The 23345-nt window shown below is 40.0% G+C and overlaps 1 protein-coding gene across 1 annotated transcript; it reads left to right on the top strand.

Moving 5' to 3' along the window:
- Positions 1-1744: 1744 nt before the first annotated feature.
- Positions 1745-22481, top strand: LOC103657663 (C4b-binding protein alpha chain). Its single transcript, XM_008685065.2, has 11 exons — positions 1745-1898; positions 2845-3027; positions 3854-3953; positions 7167-7252; positions 7421-7615; positions 9124-9306; positions 9989-10189; positions 15489-15674; positions 20045-20218; positions 21357-21532; positions 22070-22481. Exons 1-11 carry the CDS (start codon positions 1760-1762, stop codon positions 22241-22243), a joined length of 1797 nt encoding a protein of 598 aa, XP_008683287.2. The 5' UTR covers positions 1745-1759; the 3' UTR covers positions 22244-22481.
- The last annotated feature ends 864 nt before the right edge of the window (positions 22482-23345 follow it).

The following is a 23345-nucleotide window of genomic DNA, read 5'->3' as shown; positions in this document are numbered from 1 at the left end:
CCAAATCTATGAACTCATCAAAAATTAAAGAAACTCATTTCTATAGTTTTTACTGTTCATAACAGTTTTCATTGGATGGGAGAAATTTATCATATTTTGCAAATTTCATGGATGATGTAGTGGACTGCTTTTCACTACATGGAACTACCTTACCCCCACCTGTCTCCTGTCTCATCCGAATTGTTAGGGCAAGAGGGAGAGTCTAGAGATCTGGAGCGGAGAGAGGGGCAAACAAAACAGAAAAGGGGTGTGTAAGGGCCCCAAATGCTGGTCCTGGCTCCTTCACACCTCTTTAGACCACCTCAATGTATTCAGTACAAATTCTGTAAACATATTTTAGTAAACCAATATGTTTGGTAAGTGCATCATCACGTTGAATTTACTTTTTGGCAGAATTGTCCTAGTGACCATGTCTGGAGCTCAGGGGCCAGGAGGTCTGTAGGTGGGGGACCACAACTGATGCCAGTTGGAAGAATGGCTTCATCATAACTGAATTTTGGAAAGATAAGATCAAAAGAGTCATTACTCAATTAGGAAGTTAGGCCTCTCCACGTAGTGTGAAGGGTCATTATAAACTTGTCTCTTGTAATGTGGGACAGAAACATCTTTGAGGGAAATATTGAGGGCACACAACAGATAAGTGCATAGTATGAATTATGAACAGCTGGGGCATATAGAATCATCTGGATCTAACAAGTATCAGAATAAAAGATGAAATGCAGTATTTCTTTGGGACTTAACTTCATATATTCCTTTGAGGACAAGGACTATTTCTAATATAAATTTAAGATTTAAGATATCTTGTTTTTCCCAAAGGGAACAGGAGTGGTGGTGAAGAGAAAAGTGTCCTTCATGATTTTGCTTTAAAGAAGTCTTCAAATAGTCTGATCAAATATGAAAGTACAATTCGTCCCATGTATTTTTCTTTATATAGCTATATGTATATCCAAATATACAGATAAACATATCTCTCCATAAACCACTCTTTTAAAATTGTAAATTGCTTGATGTTTTATTATCTCTGTTGATAGTTGTCGTGTGGAACTCTCAATATTACACAGATCTGACTCCTTTTCTCTATCTCATCATTTTCCTGCCTTTCAGTATTATTTTGTCTTACATTTGTTCCCTTTTCTCCAACTCGTCTGCCATTTCCTTGGTCAGACCATTTCTGTGGCTCACCTGGCCAGTTGCAATAGTCTTCTTCCTCAACCTTCCTGCTTCTTCTCTTTGTTTACTTCGGTCTATCATGTACGCATCTGCCACAGTGATCTTTTAAAAGCACAAGCACTGGGTGTTACATGCAACTAATGAATCGTTGAACACTATACCAAAACTAATGATGTACTATATGTTGGCTAATAGAACATAAAAATAACATAAATAAATAAATAAGCACAAGAATGAATCACTCTTTAGTTAAAAGTAAACAAAGGGGAAACAAAATCCAAAATGAAAAACAGTGGTTCTTTATTCCCTAAAGAGTAGCATCTATAAATCCCTAAACCTGACCCTCATATCCCACTTGGACATTTCTATAAGCTGCCCCTTCTTAGCAACCACCTCCCCATCTCTCCTCTGAGTGGAGGCTAACCCTCCCTGTGTCATATCGTAACATTTGTGTGCATGTGTTTTCTTCTACTGAAGGCCATAATTTCCCCATAGTATTTAACCTAGTGCTTAATGACAACTAGGAATTCAATGACTGCTTATTAAGTTGAGTTTTTTTGGCAGAAAAATGTGGGAGAATCATCAGGTCATGCACCCCAGAGCTCCAAACGGGATCCTTCATAGAAAAGAGAAAATGGCAGCCCAGCCCTTCTCTAGTCTGTGGGGAGTCTCTCATCCAGCTCTGTTCCAAATGACCTTGGTTGCTGCTCTAATGGCTACTGTTCTTGGTGAGTACTAAAGAGATAAGTTCAGGTTGGCAACAAACATTCAAGATCATCCGCTCATTTGCTCTTAACACTAACAGATGATTCAGCTTTTAGCAGAAAGCCACCTTCAGCAACAAGGGTTGATTTGACCAGGAATTTGGAATTTGGAATTATTTGGGATTTACGGGGAATTTGTTTTATCCATAGAAGAGGCTGTTTTCTAGACACCTCCCCCTAGCATTTCTCCTCCAGGAATTTTCCAAAACAATTTGTCTCCCAACCATGACTTGAAACAAGTCTGTGTGATCTATCAGCCCGACTGAAAAATTTTCACTGCCTCTGGGTCTATCCAGAATAGAGAGGAGAAATAGGTATAGACTTCTCCTAGGGCTCCTGAAAGGTAAATTGGTCCCCTATTTCATTCTTGCAAGGAAAGCAGGATTAATATTTTTATGTTTCAAGGACTCCATGCTTCTTCCTTTGCATCATTCAAAATCTGACAGGTACAGAAAGGTGCAAATTAAGAGTGTGGTTCTTATCCATCTCCCAGCCACCTGGCTTCCCTTTCCTGAGAAAAGCCATCTTGCATAAGGGTATTAGTGTTGCAATACTATGTTTCTGTTGAGGAAAATTGTAGGAACTGCTGGCTTTGCTCAGATATCACTGAGTCAGCAGATATGAGGAATCTGGTGGGGGGATGGAATCATATCTGCCATCCTTTAGATAAACTATCTCATAAACAGTAGAAAGGGGATGAAAAGGGGAAAAGGATTCTGCCTTCTATCATTTTCATTTATCAGCAAGTGTGTATTACTCATCACTCACTGGATTTGTTGAACAATGGGGACAAAAGAGTTATTATTTTTCTTGATTAGAAGAGAAAAGAATGGTCCTTGTTCCAAAAATCAGACTAATGAAATATTAAGATGCTGGTTTCAAGCTATAACTTTGTCATTTTGGTGTCCAGGAGGTTGTGGTCCCCCACCAAATTTATACTTTGCTTCTCTAACAACTGTGTTGAATGAGACATACTTCAACACTGGAACTGTCCTGAAATACGCCTGCCGTCCTGGCTTCAGTAAGGTTAATTTTTTAAATACCTTTGTTACCTGTCAACGTAACACATGGAGATACAACGAATTCTGTACCAGTAAGTATGAACACTTATTTTTCTTATTTGTGCTTTTCCCTTCTTTGCAAGTTTGTCTCAGGAATTAAGTTTTCTGAGTGCAAATGAGAATCTTCGGTCCCTAAGAAACCATCCAGTTGTCAAGTCACTGATTTCAAGGTACATGCGTTTGCTACTTTTTGAAAAGCATAAACAAAAAACCAAATAAAACAGGAATTACGAACTGCCTAGTCGCAGTGAAAAATAAGCTTATCCTTTACACTGTAATTCAGTCAACACTTCTTTCTGAAGTGAACTACAAATTCAATTTTAATATTTTGAAAACCAGATTCCTTCTTTACAAAGTCATAAAAAGTTATGTAACTAGAGAGAGGTAATGCGGTTTCCAAAGAAACCTCAACCAAATACCTGCTGTGTTTGGAAGAAGATTCTGTGATTCACTTATAGCTGGGAATAAATTCTGTAATATTCTTCCAACACTGAGGGTATCTACACTCTCTATTGCAAGCACATGCATTTTGAGTGGCCTACATACAAAGTACGTGCCACAGATCTAGAAAGGAGCTAGCTCCCTGATCAGCAACTATCCTGGACCACGGACTCTATCAACCATAGTGATTTACCTGAGTATTTTTCTCTATTGGTGAAATGTACCAGAAAAATAGGAGATCAAATTTTGTCATTTATCCTCCAAAGTAAAAATTTAGTGAATTGGGATAAGAAATAAGTTTGGATCTCAACCTCTGGATCTTTCTGGAAGCACAGGTCAAAGCTAATCAATCAGTCTTCTAATGCCTTATCTGTGAGTGCTCGGAATCACTAATCATCATTTTAATTTTTCTGTCAGAGAAACGATGCAGAAACCCAGGAGAATTACAAAATGGGAAAGTCATAGCTAAGACAGATCACTTCTTTGGATCACACATAGAATTTGTTTGTTCAGAAGGGTGAGTGTGAAACAATCTAGAAACAGTTCTTTTACATTAATTTTAATAAATAGCTGATCTATTTCAAAAGTAAAAATGATGTAAAATCACATACACTGAGAATTCTCACTTCTACCCTCTTGCCATCCACCCTATTTTTTTGTGTCCTTAAACAGGGATCCACATTTGTATTGGTTTCTTATGTATCTTTCTCATGTTTACTTTTACAAATACAAGCTGAAAATTAGTATATATTTTTATTTTACACCTTTCCAATAGCAAAGGGAGCTTTGAATCCTGCTTTATTTTTTTACTCATCAGTATGTATAGAACATAGTTCCATGTTTGTGCATAGAAGCTCCTCATGGATTTGCCTTTACAACTTCATAGAATGTTATTGTGTGATGTATCATAGAGTAACAATCCTTTGATAGATCCGTGGATATTTTCACTGTTTTGCTATTCTGAACAGTGCTCTGATATATCACTTTGTACATACATAATTTTGTACAGATGTAATCATAACTGTAGGGTAAATTTCCAGAGTGGGATTTCTGGGTCAGAGTAAACATATTTGAAAATTTGAAAGATGTTGCCTAATTGCTGTCCTTAGAGGTTACAATGTTTTGCAGAGTATGTAAATGTCTGTCTCTTCATAGGCTTTCCAACTGTGTTGTCAATCTTTTGAAAACTTGTGAAATTTTTGAAAATATTCCAATTTAAGAGGTAAAAATGAAATCTTACTACAGTTTCAATGTATATTTCTCTTATTATGAGTGAGATTGAGCATATTTTTACGTGTTCAAGAGAGATTTGTATTGATTTGTGAACTATTTGGCATATCCTTTGCCTATTTTTTTAAATTAATTTTTTGAAATTTTTATTCTTATTTTCTAGGACGGATACCTACATACATGAACATATATATATATATATGTATATGTGTGTGTATACACACACATACACACACATACACACACACATGATATATACACATGAACCTACGCATATTAGGATTTAGACCTTGTTTCTGATAGGAGCTGCAACTCCCCCCCCCGCCCGGTATATTATTTTCCTTTTGACTTGGCTATTGATACAATTTTTTTCCTCTTAAGGAAAAATTGTCTTAATGCTTCAAATTTATCAAACTTTCTTTTTAAAATGGCTTCTGGATCTTAGGTCTTCATTAAAAACCCTCTCCAACACAAGATTTTAAACTCTTTGCCTAGATTTCCTCTGCTACTTTTATGTTTTCATATTTTTTAATGCTTAAGCTTTGATCCATTTGGAGACAATATACGATACACAGTGCAAGATACATATCCTAGGTTATATTTTCCCATATGACTTTCCTGTTATCCCAAAAGTCCCTCTTTAGTTTACTGATTTGAGAGTGCTTTTTAACACTATATTAAATTCTCGCATGTATCTTGTATGTATCTGCATATGTTTCTGCTCAATGCCATTGTTTTGCCTACATATTCATATCCACATTTCACAATGATGTATTCTCAAGGCTTTATAATATATTTTAATAGCCTATCTGAGTAGTCCTGCCTTATTGCTTTTTTAAAAAAATTTCCTGACAATACTTTTTCATTTTTCTATATAAAATTTAAAGTTAGGCATATTTTTAAATCAGTACTGGATTAGTATTTAACTTAATTTTTGAAGAAACTCTTCCCCAAACTTTTCCTCTACCCTGTGAGGGTCTCTGACTGGGCTAGCGAATTAAGTTGGCATAAGACAGATTAGCAGGAGAAGAGCATACAAATTTTATTTTTTCGACGTCCTTGGGAGACTTCACAGGAAAATGAAGACTCAAAAAGTGGTGAGGCCTCAGTTGTATATACTAGGCAGAACAAAAAGTGGCAATTGTGGAAAAGCAACACAAATCCATGAAAAGCTGTAGGAAGATAAGGGTTATTTTTTGACAAGGTCAATTTGTACAGATCTCTCCTGGCTTCACCTCCCCATCTCTCGTGGCAAGATCATTCTTTCCCTCCTGTTATGGGGAAAGCATTTTTCACACGAGAGTTTTATCTCCTGCTTTCTGGAAGAAAAGGAGAAGTCAGAGTGCCTTCCTTTGTCTATTTCAAGTGACTTTAACTCAGAACAATCTTTAGTTATTTTGATATGGACCATATACTTCAACATTTTGTTGCTATGTGCTGCTCTTTTAAAATGTAGATTAAGTATTATTTTATTTCTGCAATACTTACTTGAAATATATTTTTAAAATAGCTATTTTGTTCTGTTTTGTGTTCCTCCTTCACGTTCTCCAACTAAGTATGTGTTGATTCTCCTTTGCTTGTCCCCTGTGTTTAACATTTTCCTCTAATGTTGTTGTTTCCTTTTGTTTGATTTTTGCATGCGTATCCTTATTTATTCCTTATCCTGTATGGCTCCTGAGAGGGAAAGTGAGAAGATTCAGAAGGAAAGTGCTGTTGGAATGCTGAAGTGTTCCTACTGGAATAACTCGAAACCATACTTTTCCCTTGGTTTCCTGGGTAGCTTAGAAAACTTATATTTCCAAGAAATTCCAAAAGAAAGAAATGCTTAATTCTCACTGTCTTTTATCTTATTAAAAGATTAATTTTTCTTTGAGTTAGAATTAAATAAGTCCCAGGGGCTCTAGTTTGCAAAAGGTCACATTTCCATTAGTGTTCAACCACAGTGTACGTTTATTCCTTGATAATAGTACCATTTTAAGACATACTGACAATGCTTTTTCTTTCTGTTACCATAATACACAGAGGGTAGCAAGACAAACTGAAGAAAGCTTAGAACTTGTCAAGAGCCATAAAAAATGGGGATCGTGAGTGGGACAGTTAATGGTGTATTGGAGAGGGTAAGCACCCGGAAGTCAGAAGGGCCTGAGAGTTTGAGGCCAGTAACCTGGCTGATACTGTCATCTAGACAAAATTGCAGAACAGATTCAAAAGGGTCTTTTACCCTACATTGTCCTGGTTGAGCTCTGGATGAATGCCATGCCCGATACAGTTGATGCCCAATAATAGATTCCAGAATCAAAGAACGAATGAACAAACACACACATGTCATTGCAGTGATGAAGTTTTACTGAATGGAAGGCTCAATGGGAAGTGTTATCTGGAAAACATTATTTCTTCATTTTTACTATTGAGTACCCAGTTTGTTTGTTCAGACCCCTTTATCCGACTTAATTTAAGGTAAGAAGAATTTCATTGAACTCTTTGATCCTATCTCATTCAGATATATTTTAATTGGCGCAGCCACTAGTTATTGTGAGATCCAAGATAAAGGAGTTGATTGGAGTGAACCTCTCCCACTATGTGTAAGTAAGTAAAGACTTTTTCTGGCTTGACTACAAACCTAAGCCATGTTAGAAAAGAAAACTCTTGTGCATCTTTGCTGCTTCTTGTACCGTCCATTAGAATTTGCATCATGAATGCTAGGTTTGCAAAGATACATTTCCTGATTATTTCTTCTTCCTCACTCACCCCCAGTTGCTAAATGCGAGCCTCCTCCAGACATCAGCAATGGGAAGCACAATGGTGAAGATGAAGATTTCTACACATATGGCTCTTCTGTCACCTACAGATGTGACCCCAACTTCTCAATGATAGGCAAAGCCTCCATTTCTTGCACAGTGGAAAATAACACAATAGGTGTCTGGAGGCCAAGTCCTCCTACTTGCAAAAGTAAGTCACAGTGATGAACTTTGGTTTGAATGGTTTGTTGAAAAGAAGAAGGTGAATTTGGTGGGGGAAAGAGAATGATTCCAAGACTAATCATTGCAAGGATGCAGTCGTTTATTGGTTCAACTGATATTTATGTACGATGTCTCAGTGTGCAGTAACAAACAGCACCAATATCTCATTGGCTTTGCAAAGTAAAAGTTGATTTTCATTCATACCGAGCCTGCTGCACGTCCTGGGGACTCTCTAAGCTAGGTGTAGTCTAGGTGTAAATTTAGCAACACGCCTAGCAATCCAGGTTGCTTTGATCTTGTGGTACTTCCACATCAAAATGCGCTTTCAGAATCCGTTCAGTAGGTGAAGAGAGAAAAGTAAAGGATGCCCTGGCTCTTTAAAAGAGTGTTGGTCTGAAGTGACCACATGTCACTTTACAGTCTTTTGTCCCAAACTAGTAATGTGTAGACCCTACCTGGAAGGAACTGAGGACTATTGCCTTTTGTCTGTTCAGGGAGAGGAAGTGGAAATATTGGTTAGCCCTTATAATGTTCACCACAAGTGCCTACAGGACAAAGAAAAAAAAATCAGAAGATCTGTGTGTTGTTAGTTGGTTAATCTGAGGCACCTTCCTTTGCAACTAAGTGCCTACACGGTATCACTTAATATTCTGACTCACCACAGAACACAGTCAAATCAGGGGATGAAAAAGCATGATACTGCAAGCAATTCAAAATGTCAGGGTCCAGACAGCAAGAGGTGGAAATGGCAGAGACTGAGGACGGAACGTGAGCAGAGCCAGGTTACAAAGAGCCTCACGTGTCCCTCTGAGGAGTTCAGAGCGAAGGTGAAAGGGAAACATTTGAAAGGCTTTTCAAAGAGAAGTAGAATGTGTTGCATTTCAGAAAGATAAGATTGTCTACAGAAGGGACAATAAAGGAAGTGGGACAAAACTCAACCCATAGGCACCTGTTGCAACCATCCAGCCAAGTGGCGAAGGTCGCTTCCGCCATAGCCATGAGTCATCAAGGTGGCAGGACTGACATGGGGTCAGGATGACTGACTGCTGTGGGTTTGGGTGGTGGGGCTGGTTTGTTCTTTGTTGTGAGACCACAGATCTTGGATGCCTGGCTGCCTCTTCCTCATGACCACCATATCATTACCATTGGCCACTGACCCACACTGAAATCATGCAGGAAAGTAGGCCACCGTAAGGGGAGGGTTATGAGGACTTTGAGGAATATGTTTCTTCACGTTATAAATGGCTGGTTTTTCTTGAGTAAGCTGGGAGATATTCACAATCATATCATAACAGAACCGATACGATGGGACCTCATTTTACTGAGGCTTTTGAAAGCTAGAATTATATTCACTTTAAAATGTTTTCCTTGTATCTACTTGACGTACACCATAGTAGGCTTTTGTGTCATGGTTGAAACTGTATTAGCAACAGCAAGTAATAGCCTTATTGCAATTTCTCTTTTACAACCCACTCATCGTTTCTTGCGATTCTTTAGAAGTCATCTGTCCTAAGCCAGAGGTTAAAAATGGAAAAGCAATCTCTGGATTTAGAACCATCTATACTTACCAAAACTCCATGATATTTGACTGCGAGGAAGGTTTTATTCTCAAAGGAAGCAGTTTAATCCACTGTGGAGAAGATAATGACTGGGATCCTCCTCCTCCCATTTGTGAGCTCAGTAAGTATGGACCATGGAGGGATTTCAAAGTTTGGCATCTAAATTACCCAGAAATATTGGTGGGGGCATATTTGTATGCCTAAACCCCCTTGAACCGCAGTAAAAATTTAAATTTGGGTCAATAATTGTCTTTATTTTTTTCTAGTTGTTGGAAAAAAGAAAGATTACAGTACACTGGGCAAGGTCTTATATAATCACAAAAGACTGCCATATACAGTTGTGCAGGTTGTGGCCACTTCAACCCTAAAGGGAGACATTAACATTGTAGACATGGTGGATTAGTGTATTTGTTTCAACAATTTTCTTGCAGTTAGTAGGAAACTTGCTTTGTTCTAACAAAATCATCCCATTATGATAATTGGTTTGAAAGATAAATAGTGAAGTGTCCTGTTGGCAGGGGGGCAATGCCTTTTTCCAAGATCCACAAAAATATTATATAGACTAACTGTGATTCTGACACTCTGAAACTATAAACTCATGTGGATCATGAAAAATTATGTTCATAGTAATAACGATAACTTGGTGCTAGCTTGTTTTCTGATGTGGCTGATGCATTAGCCAGGGCGAGACAGTTGCTGGCTGAGTGAACACAGGGCATCCTTTGATAGGACAGGTTTGCTGATGATCACTGCTGCATGCCTCGTAGCAGTGTCTCTTCCCCTTGTTCTTTCTTTATGAGCAGATAGTTGTACTGACTTACCAAACATCCCAAATGCCTACTGGGAAAGATACAACAACCACGTGCCAACCAAAGAGCAAATATATAACATCGGCACCGTGTTGAGGTACAAGTGCCATCGCGGCTATGAACCTGCTTCGGATGCGCCTACGACTGTGACTTGTCAGAGAAATTTGACTTGGACCCCACACATAGGATGTAAGGGTGAGTCTCTGCTTTTTAAATCTTTTTGTATATCAGATGCCCAGCATGTGCTGGGCTTTTTTTTCTTCTTCTTCTTCTTTAAATAAATGCAATTTTATCTTTCAAGATAAATGTAGGATTATAATAATTCAACAGAAGAGTGAAGTATTATTGTCAGAAGGGATCATGAAAGCCTCGGGGGAGCTGAGAAACTATAACTTTCCTTACCCCATTTCAAAATCAAACGAGATGCGGACAGGGCAGGGACACAGAAGCGAAGCATTAGGCAGGTACAGGATTAGCTTGATCGCTGGTGAAAGTAGCACGGAGAATACGGCGCAGCACTTACCAGAGTCAGACCTCCGTCACAGCCCTTTCCTCCCCACGGTCGACTTCGCCGTGCCTGGTGGAAGGAAGGTCTGCGAAACAGTCATGAACTCAACCAGCTGCAAAGTGACTTGTGTCTCGGATCTTTGAGCCAAGGGGCTGCGGGCTGCAGGAGCTGGATTTCGTGACCTGCCTCTAGGAGACAGACCCTGACCCCTGACCCAGGACTCTGGCCTCAGAGGGATAAAAAGGAGACTTGCTGCAATCTCAGTATGTCTTTTGAGAGAACGTGAGGCGCTGAGAGACAGGCGGACGCAATTTTATGGGCTTCAGCGGGATTGACAACAGAGGGAGAAAATGCTTCCTTCTGCACATCAGAGTCTTGCCATTTTAGAAGTGAAGACACTTAGGCCTGGGACATAGGGAACTTTATTCTACAGATTGGAATTTGAAAACTGTGTAAAATGAACAAGTAATGAAAAATGGTAGTTTAGATCAACCCATTGGAAGATTGTTCATTTCGCATTAGGACTTCAACTGCAGTTATTTGGACTCATTTGGGGACAATAAAATGAAAAGTTTTAACAAAATCTCTGAATTAAGATATATTTAACAGTGATTGCCACCACTTAAATAACAAAGTATTAATAAATACAAGCCTTTGAGGATTTTCCTAAATGAATACAAAATAGTGACTTGTAATTAACATACTGATTTTTTCTATATAAATGTTTATACATGTTTAAAAACCTACTTCTATTTTTCTCCATCTTTTTCTTTTCTTCTTTATCTTATTATTGAAGTATAGTTGACATACAATGTTGTATTAGTTTCAGGTATACAACATAATTCAACAATTCCGTGCATTACTCAGTGCTCAGCACAAGAAGTGTAGTCACCATCTGCCACCATATGTTCTTGCAATATTATGACTCTATTCCCTATGCTGTACTTTTCATCTCCATGACTTATTTATTTTATAACTGGGAGTTTGTACCTCTTCATCCCCGTCACCTATTTCACCTACCCCTCCAGTTTGCTCCCCTCTGGCAACCACCTGTTTGTTCTCTGCATTTAAAAGTCTATTTGTTTATTTGTTTGGTTTGGTTTGGTTTTTAGATTCCACATATAAGTGAAATCATATAGTATTTGTCTTTCTCTGACTTAGCAATCATGGGCCTTCTTGGCCCATCCACGTGTCGCAAATGGCAAGATCATAATTTTTTATGACTAATATTCAATTCGATATATAGGTACATACATGCACCACATCTTCTTTATCCATTTATCTATCGACGGACACTTGGGTTACCACATATCTTGGTTGCACCAATTTACATTTCCAGTGGTAGAGCACAAGGATTCCCTCTGTACTGCATCCTCGCCAACACGCGCCATTGCTCTTCTTTATGATACTAGCCATTCTGACAGGTGTGAGGTGAGATCTCATTGTGGTTTTGATTTGCAGTTCCCTGATGGTGAGTGATGTTGAGCACCTTTCATGTGTCTCTGGCCACCGGTATGTTTTCTGTAGAAAAAAGTCTCTTCAGGTTCTCTGCCCATTCTTTAATCGACTTATTTGATTTTTCAATGTTGAGTTTGATATGTCCTTTATATATTTTGGATATTCACCCCTTATTGAATATATTGCTTACAGATATCTTCTCCCATTCAGTAAGTTGCTTTTATGTTTTGTTGGTGGTTTTCTTCACTGTGCAAAAGTGTTTTATTTTGGTGTAATCCCAATAGTTTATTTTTGCTTTTGCTTCCCTTGCCTGAGGGAACAGATCCGTAAAAATGTTGCTGATGCTAATGTCCGAGAGATTACTGCCTGTGTTTTCTTTTAGGAGTTTTATAGTTTCGGGTCTCACATTCAGGTTTTTAGTCCGTTTTGAGTTTATTTTTGTGGATGGTGTAAGAAAGTGGTCCGGTTTCGTTCTTTTGCACATAGCTGTCTAGTTTTCCCAATAGCATTTATTAAAAAGACTGTGTTTTCCCCATTGTATATTCTTGCCTCCTTTGTCATTGATTACTTGACTGTATAAGCATGGCTTTATTTTGGGGCTCACTATTCTGTTCGATTGATCTATGTGTCTATTTTTGTGCTAGTACCATATTGTTTTAATTACTATAGCTTTGTAGTATGTCTTAAAATCTGGGATTGTGATACTTCCAGCTTTGTTCTTTCTAAGGATTGCTTTGGCTATTAGAGGTCTTTGTGGTTCCATATAAATTTTAGGATTATTTGTTCTAGTTCTGTGAAAAATGTTATTGGTATTTTGATAGGGATTGAATTAAATGTGTAGATTGTTTTGGGTAATATAGACATTTAAATAATACTAATTCTTCCAATCTATGAGCATGGTATATGTCTCCTTTTTTGTGTGTGTCTTCTTCAATTTCTTTCATCAATATCTTATAGTTTTCAGAGTAGAGGTCTTTCACTTCCTTAGTTAAATTTATTCCTAGGTATATTTTTTATTTTTTTAATAATTTTTCTTTTCTTTTCTTTTTTTTTAAAAGATTTATTTATTTATTTATTTATTTGACAGAGATAGAGACAGCGAGATAGGGAACACAAGAAGGGGGAGTGGGAGAGGAAGAAGCAGGCTCATAGCGGAAGAGCCTGATGTGGGGCTCGATCCTGTAACGCCGGGATCACGCCCTGAGCTGAAGGCAGATGCTTAACGACTGCACCACCCAGGTGCCCCCCTAGGTATTTTATTCTTCTTGGTACAATTGTAAATGGGTTCTTTTCTTAATTTCTCTTTCTGCTACCTCATTGTTAGTATATAGAAACACAATAGATTTCTATATACTAATTTTATATCCTGAAGCAGTTTTGAATTTATTACTTCTAATAGTTTTTTGGTGCAGTCTTTAGGGTTTTCTATAAATGGTATCATGTCATCTGCAAATTGTGACAGTTTTACTTATTTGTTACCAGTTTGAATCCCTTTTATTTCTTTTTCTTTTTTTTTTTTAAAGATTTTATTTATTTGACAGAGAGAGAGACAGCCAGCGAGAGAGGGAACACAAGCAGGGGGAGTGGGAGAGGGAGAAGCAGGCTCACAGCGGAGGAGCCTGGTGTGGGGCTCGATCCCATAACGCCGGGATCATGCCCTGAGCCGAAGGCAGACGCTTAACCGCTGTGCCACCCAGGCGCCCCTATTTCTTTTTTTTTATCTGATTGCTACAGCTAGGACTTCCAGTACTATGTTGAATAAAAGTGGCAAGAGTGGGCATCTTTGTCTTGTTTCTGATCTTAGAGGAAAAGATTTCAGTTTTTCACCACTGAGTGTGATGTTAGCTATGTGTTTTTCATGTGTGGTCTTTATCATGTTAAGGTATATTTCCTCCACATCCACTTTGTTGAGAGATTTTGTCATGAACGGATATTGTATTTTGTCAAATACTTTTCCCACTCTTTTGAAATTATCATGTTTTTAAAAACCTTTCCTCTTATTAATTTGATGTATTACATTCACTGATTTGCAAATATTGAACCATACTTCCATCCCTGGTATGTACCCCAATTGATCATATTGAATGGTCCTTTTAATGTATTGTTGCATTCAATTAGCTAATATTTGGGTGAGGATTTTTGCATCTTTGTTCATCAGGAATATTATCTGCAGTTTTGTGTGGTGTCTTTGTCCGATTTTGGTATCAAGGTAGTACTGACCTTGTAGAACGAATTTGGAAGTTTTCCTTCCTCTTCTACTTTTGGAACAGTTTGAGAGGAATAGGTATTAACTCTCCTTTAAATGTTTGGTAGAATTCACCTGTGATTAGTGAACCCATTTGGCCCTGGACTTTTGTTTGTTGGGAATTTAAAAACCTACTTTAATATTATATTTATGTTACCTACTATAGTTTTATTTATTTAATTATTTAATAAAGGATATATTTAACCATTTAAAAAGCAAGAGTGAAATGATATTTATCCTAGTTATCAGAAAATCTGATTCAGTGTGGATTTGGACTTATGACTTAAATATTTAAAAGTATTTTCTACAGTATTACACAAATATTAATATTATAATTTAGAAAACGTGAATGTTGGGGATTTTTATTATAATTCATAAATAAATGAGTGGTGAGAGTGTTTGACTATGCCCAGAAGACCGTTGTAGTGCCAGTCAAGCTCCTGATGTGAAGAATAGGGCATTTTATTCTGCTCTGATATTTTCTCTTACACCAAGCAATATCAGGTTCTACCTAATAGTATTTCTACTAGTGAATAAAAAATATCTTTTTATCAGGTCTTACTACATTAAAAATGAAAGAACTTGAGTAACTATTTCTCTTAAATTTGGCATCAAAAAGAAAAATCCTGGCCATATGCAGTAATTTAAATTTATTTCTGTGCATTAATAGTCAGGTAGATATAAACTTTTTTTTTTTTAAGATTTTATTTATTTGACAGAGAGGAGACAGCCAGCAAGAGAGGGAACACAAGCAGGGGGAGTGGGAGAGGAAGAAGCAGGCTCCCAGCGGAGGAGCCCAATATGGGGCTCGATCCCAGGATTTTGGGATTATGCCCAGAGCTGAAGGCAGACGCTTAACAACTGAGCCACCCAGATGCCCCTGGATATAAACTCTTAAGACATTTTTCCTCCTATGACAGAGGAAGTGTAAGGTATTAGAGAGGTTAATAATGATGTAACCCTAATGAAACCATAAGCCATGGATATTATTTCTCATTGCTTTTGAATATTTCTGAAAATTTACATTTTCATACAGGTTTCATCCAGTGTCTCATTTTGCAGGCTCCTAATGAAATTATTTAGTTGAAAGGAAATGACTAGGTTGGGGTACGTTAGCAATCAGGGAGAGGGAGAGCAGACCCAAAATGTCTCAGGTACCCTTTTCTGTTTCCCCAATCTCTCTTCAGTGGTGAAATCTTTGAAAAGCAGAAATGAGTTTAGTATCCATAGGAGGTTCATTGCAGTGATTTTATTAACCATTAGCCTCACTTTTTATTTTTTAGAGCTGTGCTGCCCAATACCAGAGCTGGAGAATGGCGAAATCATTTCAAAAAGCACTAGCTCTGTGAATAGCTGTGCTTATTTCTACAGAGACACGGTTCATTATATGTGTTATAAGAAATATCAGTTTGAAGCTAGATGCCGCGAAGATGGCACTTGGTATCCCAAAACACCAACATGTGATGAGCGTAAGAGCTTATGGAATTTTATGTTTTTTTTTTCTTTTCTTTTTTTAAATTTATATTCAGGTTAGTTAACATATAGTGTATTATTAGTTCTGGGGTAGAATTTCATGATTCATCAGTTGCATATAACACCCAGTGCTCATAATATCAAGTGCCCCTCCTTAGAGCCCATCACCCAATTACCCGACCCCCCACAAACCTCCCCTCCAGCAACCCTCGGTTTGTTCGATGTTTCTTCATATCAAGGTGCTGGAGATTATCAAGGGAAGGTTTCAAGTCAGGAAGAATTTGTATACCCTGCATGACTTTTGGAGTGGATAAATTTGTTAAAAAGCATTGCCCACCCCCTACTCCAACTTTCTTTTCCCTCCTCATTGTTTATTCCCATTCTCTTGACCTTCCTGCTTTGTTTTACTTTTCTGAATCAGTAAAAATAGGCCACGTCTAATACATCAGCTGAACCTTCCAATTATTGCCTTCTGTTTCTTGGTATTTATTGTCTTGGCTTTTCTTCTTTCTGTCCATATGCCTTAATCTGCAGTTCAAGACCCACCCAAATCTGTTTGAACCCATCTTTTGAAACTTGCTTCCTTTCTTCCTCAAGGTTCCTTCCCTTCCTTCCTTCTGCTGTCTCTAAGTTCTCCTCCAGACTCTCCCTCAGTGGGAAACGCCTACCTCTCCCTCACCAAGAGCACTTAAGTGCTAAGCACAATCCTACCTCTCCCATTGTTTTTCCATGGCCCCATCTACTGATATCAAGAACAATTACCCCTGCCGGATAGTGATGCTTCTTCTTGCCTTGTGTGTAAGAAGGAGCCCAAAGGAGCCCTAAAGCAGTTCAGAGTGCTGGGTTCCAGAAGATACTGTAAAGTAATATTGTGAAGTCTCATCACTGTACAGTATTGCGTCTCAACTGACACTTCTACTGTGTCTTATCAGGCCATACCCATATCCAAACAGGTCTATGGGTTCTGGGTGATGAAGTCTTTAATGGGAGTAGTACATTCCATGGCCATGGTCTCAGTACCACACCTCTTTTGCTGTGAGCGGGTTTTCTAGTGGCACATACTGTACTTCTATGCCAATTATTGAAACACTCTATAACCTTCAGATAACAGTGCTGACCGAAGTCCCACAGGCAGGAAAGGCAAACCCATACGTGGAGTACTTGTGTATTTCTGTCAAAATACATATTTGTCCATTCCAGACAGAAGGGATGCAATATGGTCAACTTGCTATCAAGTGGCTTTGTGGTTATCTCAAGGGCTGGGGTCATATTAGGGACTTAGCCTTGTGGCTGGCAGTTTGGAGATCCAGTGACAGCCTTGGTAAGTGGGAGTCCATGTTGTCGTGCCCATGCTTGTTCTTCCTCCACACCACCACTCTGCTCCTCTTCCTCTTGGGACGGCACTGGTGAGGCCAATGACGGAAGATGGCTGGCTTCAGCTGGCTGACACATTGTTTCCTGTTTGATGTTTTAATGCCTACTCTGCTGGGGATGCTCTGTGGGTGTTAACATGCAAACTCAAAACCTTGCACTCCCTGTCGTTCCCGTATGTCCAGTCACCTGCTTCTACCTACCCCAGATCTCCTTGGGCCTAATCATCTTCCAATCTTTGTCCTTAAGGGCGCTGACAAACAACCCATTCATTCTGGGCCTTTCCAGGCTACTTTAATCTATCCTTAGCTCATTTCTTTGTCCAACAAAGTGAATGAGCAGAGCCCCTAAGATTTTTCCTTACTACTCTCTTTCCCTGATCAGGCTGTCATGAAGCTTCCGTCCATTTTAGCTTACACACGCATACCCAAAATACACATCTGTGAATGAGGCTTGGCGTCCCTCTGTCCTGTCAGTTGGTTGTAATGGATACTCCACATGGCCATAAGCATGAGCTAAAGAGGCACTTGTGCAGCAGTGGATGGGCACCAGTAGGTTCTAGGCTCCCTATTTGTGCAGGCTGCTTGTGCCGTCTGGTCCTGCTCATGCTCAATCCCAGATGACAACATCCATTTTATAACGAATTGTTTGTTGCCTGCCTGGCCTTATACCTTGGTTCTGATTGACCAAGATCATGATTTTGGCACATGCTCACTTCATGACCTAGTATCAGGCACAATTTCTATCAGGACCAAAATCATGTCAAGAGTTATGTCTCAAACAGCACATAATTCTCTGCAGCAGTGCATGGCCTTGCTTCAGGATCTCAAGGGTATACCCTGTGATAGTCCCATTGATATTTGCATGCTTTCTGACTATAGCCACCTTCGATAAACTAGGCTTTGCTGGGTCATAAGTTTCAAGCCACAGGACAATTTCACTGCAACTGGACTTGCTGTCGAGCCTTTTCCCAACATGGGCCCCACTAAACCCAACTATCTGTTACATCATCTAGCATATGGACTGGAATAGTTTTCCCAAGTATGGAATGTACTGCCTCTAGAGTCTAAAACGTTCTACTTGGTGTTACGCAACCGTTTTTGTGGTGTGGTGCGCATATCCCATTAGTTTAGATGGGATCGCCTAACAAGCCCTGAACCCTGGACCTCTAAAGATTATATTGATATGGCAAACCCTTGAATCTTTACCTTGTATAATCTGGAGCATCAGCGTGGAAGTTGGAAAAACCCAGTCTTCCCCTTCACTTCCTGTGATTCTCTTGTGTGTCTCTTTTACGACTCACACAGAACACTCACAACAAGTCACGTGACCAAATGTCTGAGTTTTGTTTTGTTTTGTTTTTTCTTTTCAACAAAGAATTCTGCACAACACCAGCTGGGAATCCTATAATTTAACACAATTCCAGCACTATCTAACCGCAGAGAGTAGCAGATCCCACAGGGTAAATGCTCAGTCTCCTGAAACTGCCTCCCACATTAGATGCCAATTGTGGGTAGTAGGTCCCTGGGCTACTACCAAAGTCTGTTCCACCTTGCTGCAGATTGTAGGTTCCCACGATCCCCTTGTCCAGTTCCATTAATTTGCTAGAGTGGCTCACAGAACTCAGGGGAACACTAACTTATAATTACCAGTTTATTAAAGGATATGATGAGGGACACAAATGAAGAGATACATAAGGTGAAGTCTGGGAGGGTCCCAAGCACGGGAGCCTCTGTCCCTGTGGAGTTGGGGTGCATCACCCTCTAGTACATGGATGTGTTTGTCCACCTGGCAGCTCTCTGAACAATATACTCCTGAGATTTTATGAAAGTTTGCTCACTATAGGCATGCTCAATTATTAACACTGTTTCCAACTTGTTTCCTCTCTTTGGAGAGGAGAGCAGGCCTGAAAATTTCTAAGCTTCTAAGCTGTGCATCGTGGCTTGGTCTTTCTGGTGGCCAGCTCTAATCCAGGAGCCACTGATATTGCCTCAATAGAACAAAAGATGTTCTTAGTGTTCTAGGCACTTAGGAATTTACAAGGGTATAGAAGGTCTGTGCCAGAAACCCAGATGGATTATCTATCTATCTATCTATCTATCTATATATCTATCTATCATCTATCCCTATCATCTCAACATGCTAGTTTCTTCTTGCTCATTCAGTAGAATTAGCATGATGCCATTAATATACTGGGTCAATGTGGATATCCACATAATCATAGTATCATCAGACTCTATTATGACAGGGGCAAGTGAATTATCATACCCCAGGGCTAAAACGACAAAATGTGTGATTTGATCCTTCTGTGTGTATGCAAACTGTTTCTGACCCTCTTTTCTGATAAGGATGAAAAGAAGACATGTGTTAAACCAGTGGCCCCCACTTACCCAAAGATACAAACATCTATTCTAGCAAAGATAACACATCTGAAATGACAACGAAAATGTTGCTGAGTTTTCAAGAGTCGACTGGAATTACCCATAATCCTAACTTTTCTTGTAGACAGACTGAGGGTGTAAATGACAATAGAATGGGGAGGGAGGTTTAGTCCTTTAAGAGTGGCACCAATTTCCCCATTTCCCCTGCCACCTTGGTATATGATATATTTTTTAAAATGCTGTCTTTTCTTCAAGGGGATGGGGATGGGCAGGATCCGTGGCTTCTACTTGACTTCTTGAATGTGACAGGTCTCACCCCATAGGCCGAGAAGTCAACTTGGGGTTGAACAAAGTATTAATTTTATCCATTCCTATTATACTTCGGAAGATATTAGAGATGACCACCAAGTGGTCTAATGATGGGGCCATGATGGTTCCTCAGCCTGCGGCTTACAGGAGGGCAGCCCAGGTCTTGGGTTTGGCTAAGGGATCCTATGGGCAGAGAAGATGACAGGACAGAATGGAGCCTCCTACAAAACACACAGATTCTGGGATGAGTTGTTTTTTACATTCTACAAGCTCATGCTCTCTCACTTTTATCTCACACCATCAAGATTGCAATTTTCCTCCTGAGGTTGCCCATGGACGTCATGAAGAAGTCATAGGGTTCCGTGTATTCATACAAAATGAAGTGATATATAAATGCGATGAAGGATACACTCTGGTCGGAGTGGCCAAACTCTCTTGCAGTTCCTCACACTGGACGCCTGCAGCACCTCAGTGTAAAGGTAACTCCAGCTCCCTTTGCAGCCGGGTGGCTGGAACTGTCACAAAAGCATGGAAGCATTTGATTCAATTTGATTTCTTTGAAATCATGATTCTGTTCAGGATGCAAACAGTACAAAAGGAATACATGAACATCAACCTTCCTTCCTCTTTCTCCCAGTCATAAAATTCAGCCCCTATACCCACTTTCCTGTATAGTTCCAGAAAAATTCTGCAGGTGGCCCTTTCATCTATGGCCTGTAGCAAAATTTTCATGCAATCGTGCTCTAGCATGAATGTGAGCGCTCATGGGCTAATTCCAAACATCACTAAGTGGCAAATACTTCCCTCACAGCCTAGCACAAGGCACCACCTACCCATGCTGCAGGCTGTGTGTGGGGACAGCACAAGTCAAGTTTAGGTCTGACCTTTACAGGCAAACAGGTTAATAGCATTTTACCATCCGCAAGTCTGGGGATTATTTGCCACCACGGTCTCCATTATACACAGGAGCCAATCGGTAGGAGGGAACATTTCATTCCCAGTGTCTTGATGGGATCAAGAGATGAGGGATACTTGCTTTGTTAGCTGAGAACCTGGGGTCACATGGCTATTTTATATCCTGTCATGTTCTTCAGAATTATAAAGGCCTCAGACAAGTTTCTTTTTCTTTTTTTTTTTCTTAAAGATTTTATTTATTTATTCGGCAGAAATAGAGACAGCCAGCGAGAGAGGGAACACAAGCAGGGGGAGTGGGAGAGGAAGAAGCAGGCTCCTAGCGGAGGAGCCTGATGTGGGGCTTGATCCCATAACGCTGGGATCACGCCCTGAGCCGAAGGCAGACGCCCAACCGCTGTGTTACCCAGGCGCCCCTCGGACAAGTTTCTTAACCTGTCTGTATCTCAACTGTCTCCTAGAAAAATGGGAGAGGTAACAGTCCTTACCTCACAGAGCTGAATCACATAAAATGCTTAGCCTGAGTCAGAGCTATAACTGTGGTCAATGCTCAAACTAAATGTTAACAAATATTATTGTTACCAACACAAAAGAAAAGATAGAACACTTGGTAGCACCCATGATAATTAATTCTTATCATCCTAGATCTGTTGTCATGTCTTTTTCCTTAGATTTACATATTGCTTAAAACTGTTTCCTTTGTAGCTCTGTGTCCAAAACCAGAAATAGCCCATGCAAAGCTGTCTGTGAATAAGGATCAATATCTTCAGGCTGCAAATGTCACCATCCAGTGTGACTCTGGCTATGAATTGGATGGTCCTCAAAGTATCACCTGCTTAGAGGACAGAACCTGGTACCCCGGGGTGCCCAAGTGTGAGTGGGTAAGTGGCACGATTCAAGATAAGCTCCTGTGCTAGCCACCCTAAAAATGGGGCCTCAAGCCCAAGCACTGTCCCAGCCTGCTGTGGTGAGATCTGACTTGTCAGGAGTCATTTCGGAGTCCTTTGAAGGTATTTTCTTCTTTCTTGAAGCTCTCTGGCCAGGTAGGACAAGCTTTCCTTTCTCACTGGAGAACAAGAAAAAACCATGCCCTTTAGTGAGAGGTGGGTCTCAGATACCTGGTCTTTTTCTAGACTATATAATACATTGTGTTCCATTTCTGGATGGTCTCAGAAACAGCCTCTGTCCTCACAGAGGCCCCCTGAGAAGCTGTCTCAGAACAGGTCCTTATCCCTCTGGGAAGGTCTGTGGTGGGACCCAAGATATTTTCTGGTTTTCCTGCTCACCAGCAGTCCTATGCTTGGTCTTGGCTCTGAGCCTGAAATCCTGTCATTGTCAAGAGATCCTCCCTCAACCCTGCTCTTTCTTGATTTGGAGAGAAGCCACTCAACCACACCCAGCATCTACATCTCTTTCAGGTGGTCCCTGAAAGCTGTGAACATGTCGGCAAAGGCAGAAAGATCATGCAGTGTCTCCCCAACCCAGCGGATGTGAAAACAGCCCTGGAGCTGTATAAATATTCTTTGGAGATTGAACTACTGGAACGACAGATAGAAAAGGCGAAGAAATATACTGCAGAGTCACCACGATAATTTCCCCCAAAAGAGGGAGAAACATGTGCTGCCTTCAATACAATACAGATCACTTCAGCTTACCAACTCTACTGTCCCCTTCGCACCATCATTCACGGGAATAAATGTCTAGAAAGGATAATTTGTTCACAATTAGGGCTTTGTGACTGTAGATTTATTGATTGTCTTGTAGCTGATGGTTTTCCTTTTCTGGACCCAAAGCACACATTTTTTCAAGTAAAAATGTATGTATCAAAAACGATTTTGTCTTTGTGGTCATTAGGACTCTGTCCTTCATGAGATCCTTAACACACCCATTGAAGTTAATTCATTTCCTTTACTGTGAGGGCCTTGGACATGGATGTCACTCACAGCAAAATATTTCCCCGGGTTGCCTCACTGCACACTTCCACGTGTGCAAATCCCTCAGGTCCGCAGTATTTAGATTAAATGTCAACACACCCCAAAATCCTGGTCCTTTCTCCCCATTTGAAGGGAGTCCTGCCCTTTACCAATCCCCATGCACTTGCCCTCTGCCTCACTAATGCCACCTCCCGATTTCTGCCTGACAGGAAAGGGGATCGTGTTTGTGTCTGGACCTCCTTCTTCCATTTTGAGAGAACAAACTCTGATAGACTGATGAATGAGGTTCACGTGGCGGCCAGCTGTGTGTTCCCAAGTCCTCCATTTTCCTCAACAGAAAAGTGAAATGGCCTGAGCAAGTATCCCACACATGAAGAGAAACCCCCATCAATCTCCTGTATATCTTAGGGTATCCTGGACACTGTTGTTCCTTCTACTCACCACCCCCTCCAAGGCTTACATCCTCTGAAATCTCTCATTCATGTCGCAGCCCCTTTGCTTGTCTCTTCTCTCTTTGTTCACATACCTCTATGGGGGACCGCTGGCCTCTTTTGTTTTCATTTCACCAAATACACTCCGCAGAGGCACTGGTGTCTCATAGGTTTTCGCTGAACTTCAGAGGTCACAGAGGGGCTGGAACTGTAAGAGAAACCGACCTAACATGGAAGGTAACTATGGCGGGTCCTTAAAACCATTTGCCTGCTCCTGCTTATAGGAAATCGTTAGATTTTTATCTTGGGTTTCCCTTTAGACAAGGATT

This window comes from Ursus maritimus, unplaced genomic scaffold (genome assembly GCF_017311325.1).
Source record: "Ursus maritimus isolate PB19 unplaced genomic scaffold, ASM1731132v1 scaffold_2, whole genome shotgun sequence".
In the NCBI taxonomy this organism is placed as follows: domain Eukaryota; kingdom Metazoa; phylum Chordata; class Mammalia; order Carnivora; family Ursidae; genus Ursus; species Ursus maritimus.
Note: the sequence above shows the minus strand (reverse complement) of the source record. Positions and strands in the feature narration are given on the sequence as shown.

What these genes read in the sequence shown, in the direction of transcription:
- LOC103657663 (XM_008685065.2), top strand. Translation starts at nt 1,760, where the DNA reads ATGCACCCCAGAGCTCCAAACGGGATCCTTCATAGAAAAGAGAAAATG. An exon ending in TCTAATGGCTACTGTTCTTG is followed by an intron (nt 1,899 to 2,844) that starts GTGAGTACTAAA and finishes TTTGGTGTCCAG; the next exon opens with GAGGTTGTGGTCCCCCACCA. An exon ending in TCCTCCCATTTGTGAGCTCA is followed by an intron (nt 9,307 to 9,988) that starts GTAAGTATGGAC and finishes CTTTATGAGCAG; the next exon opens with ATAGTTGTACTGACTTACCA.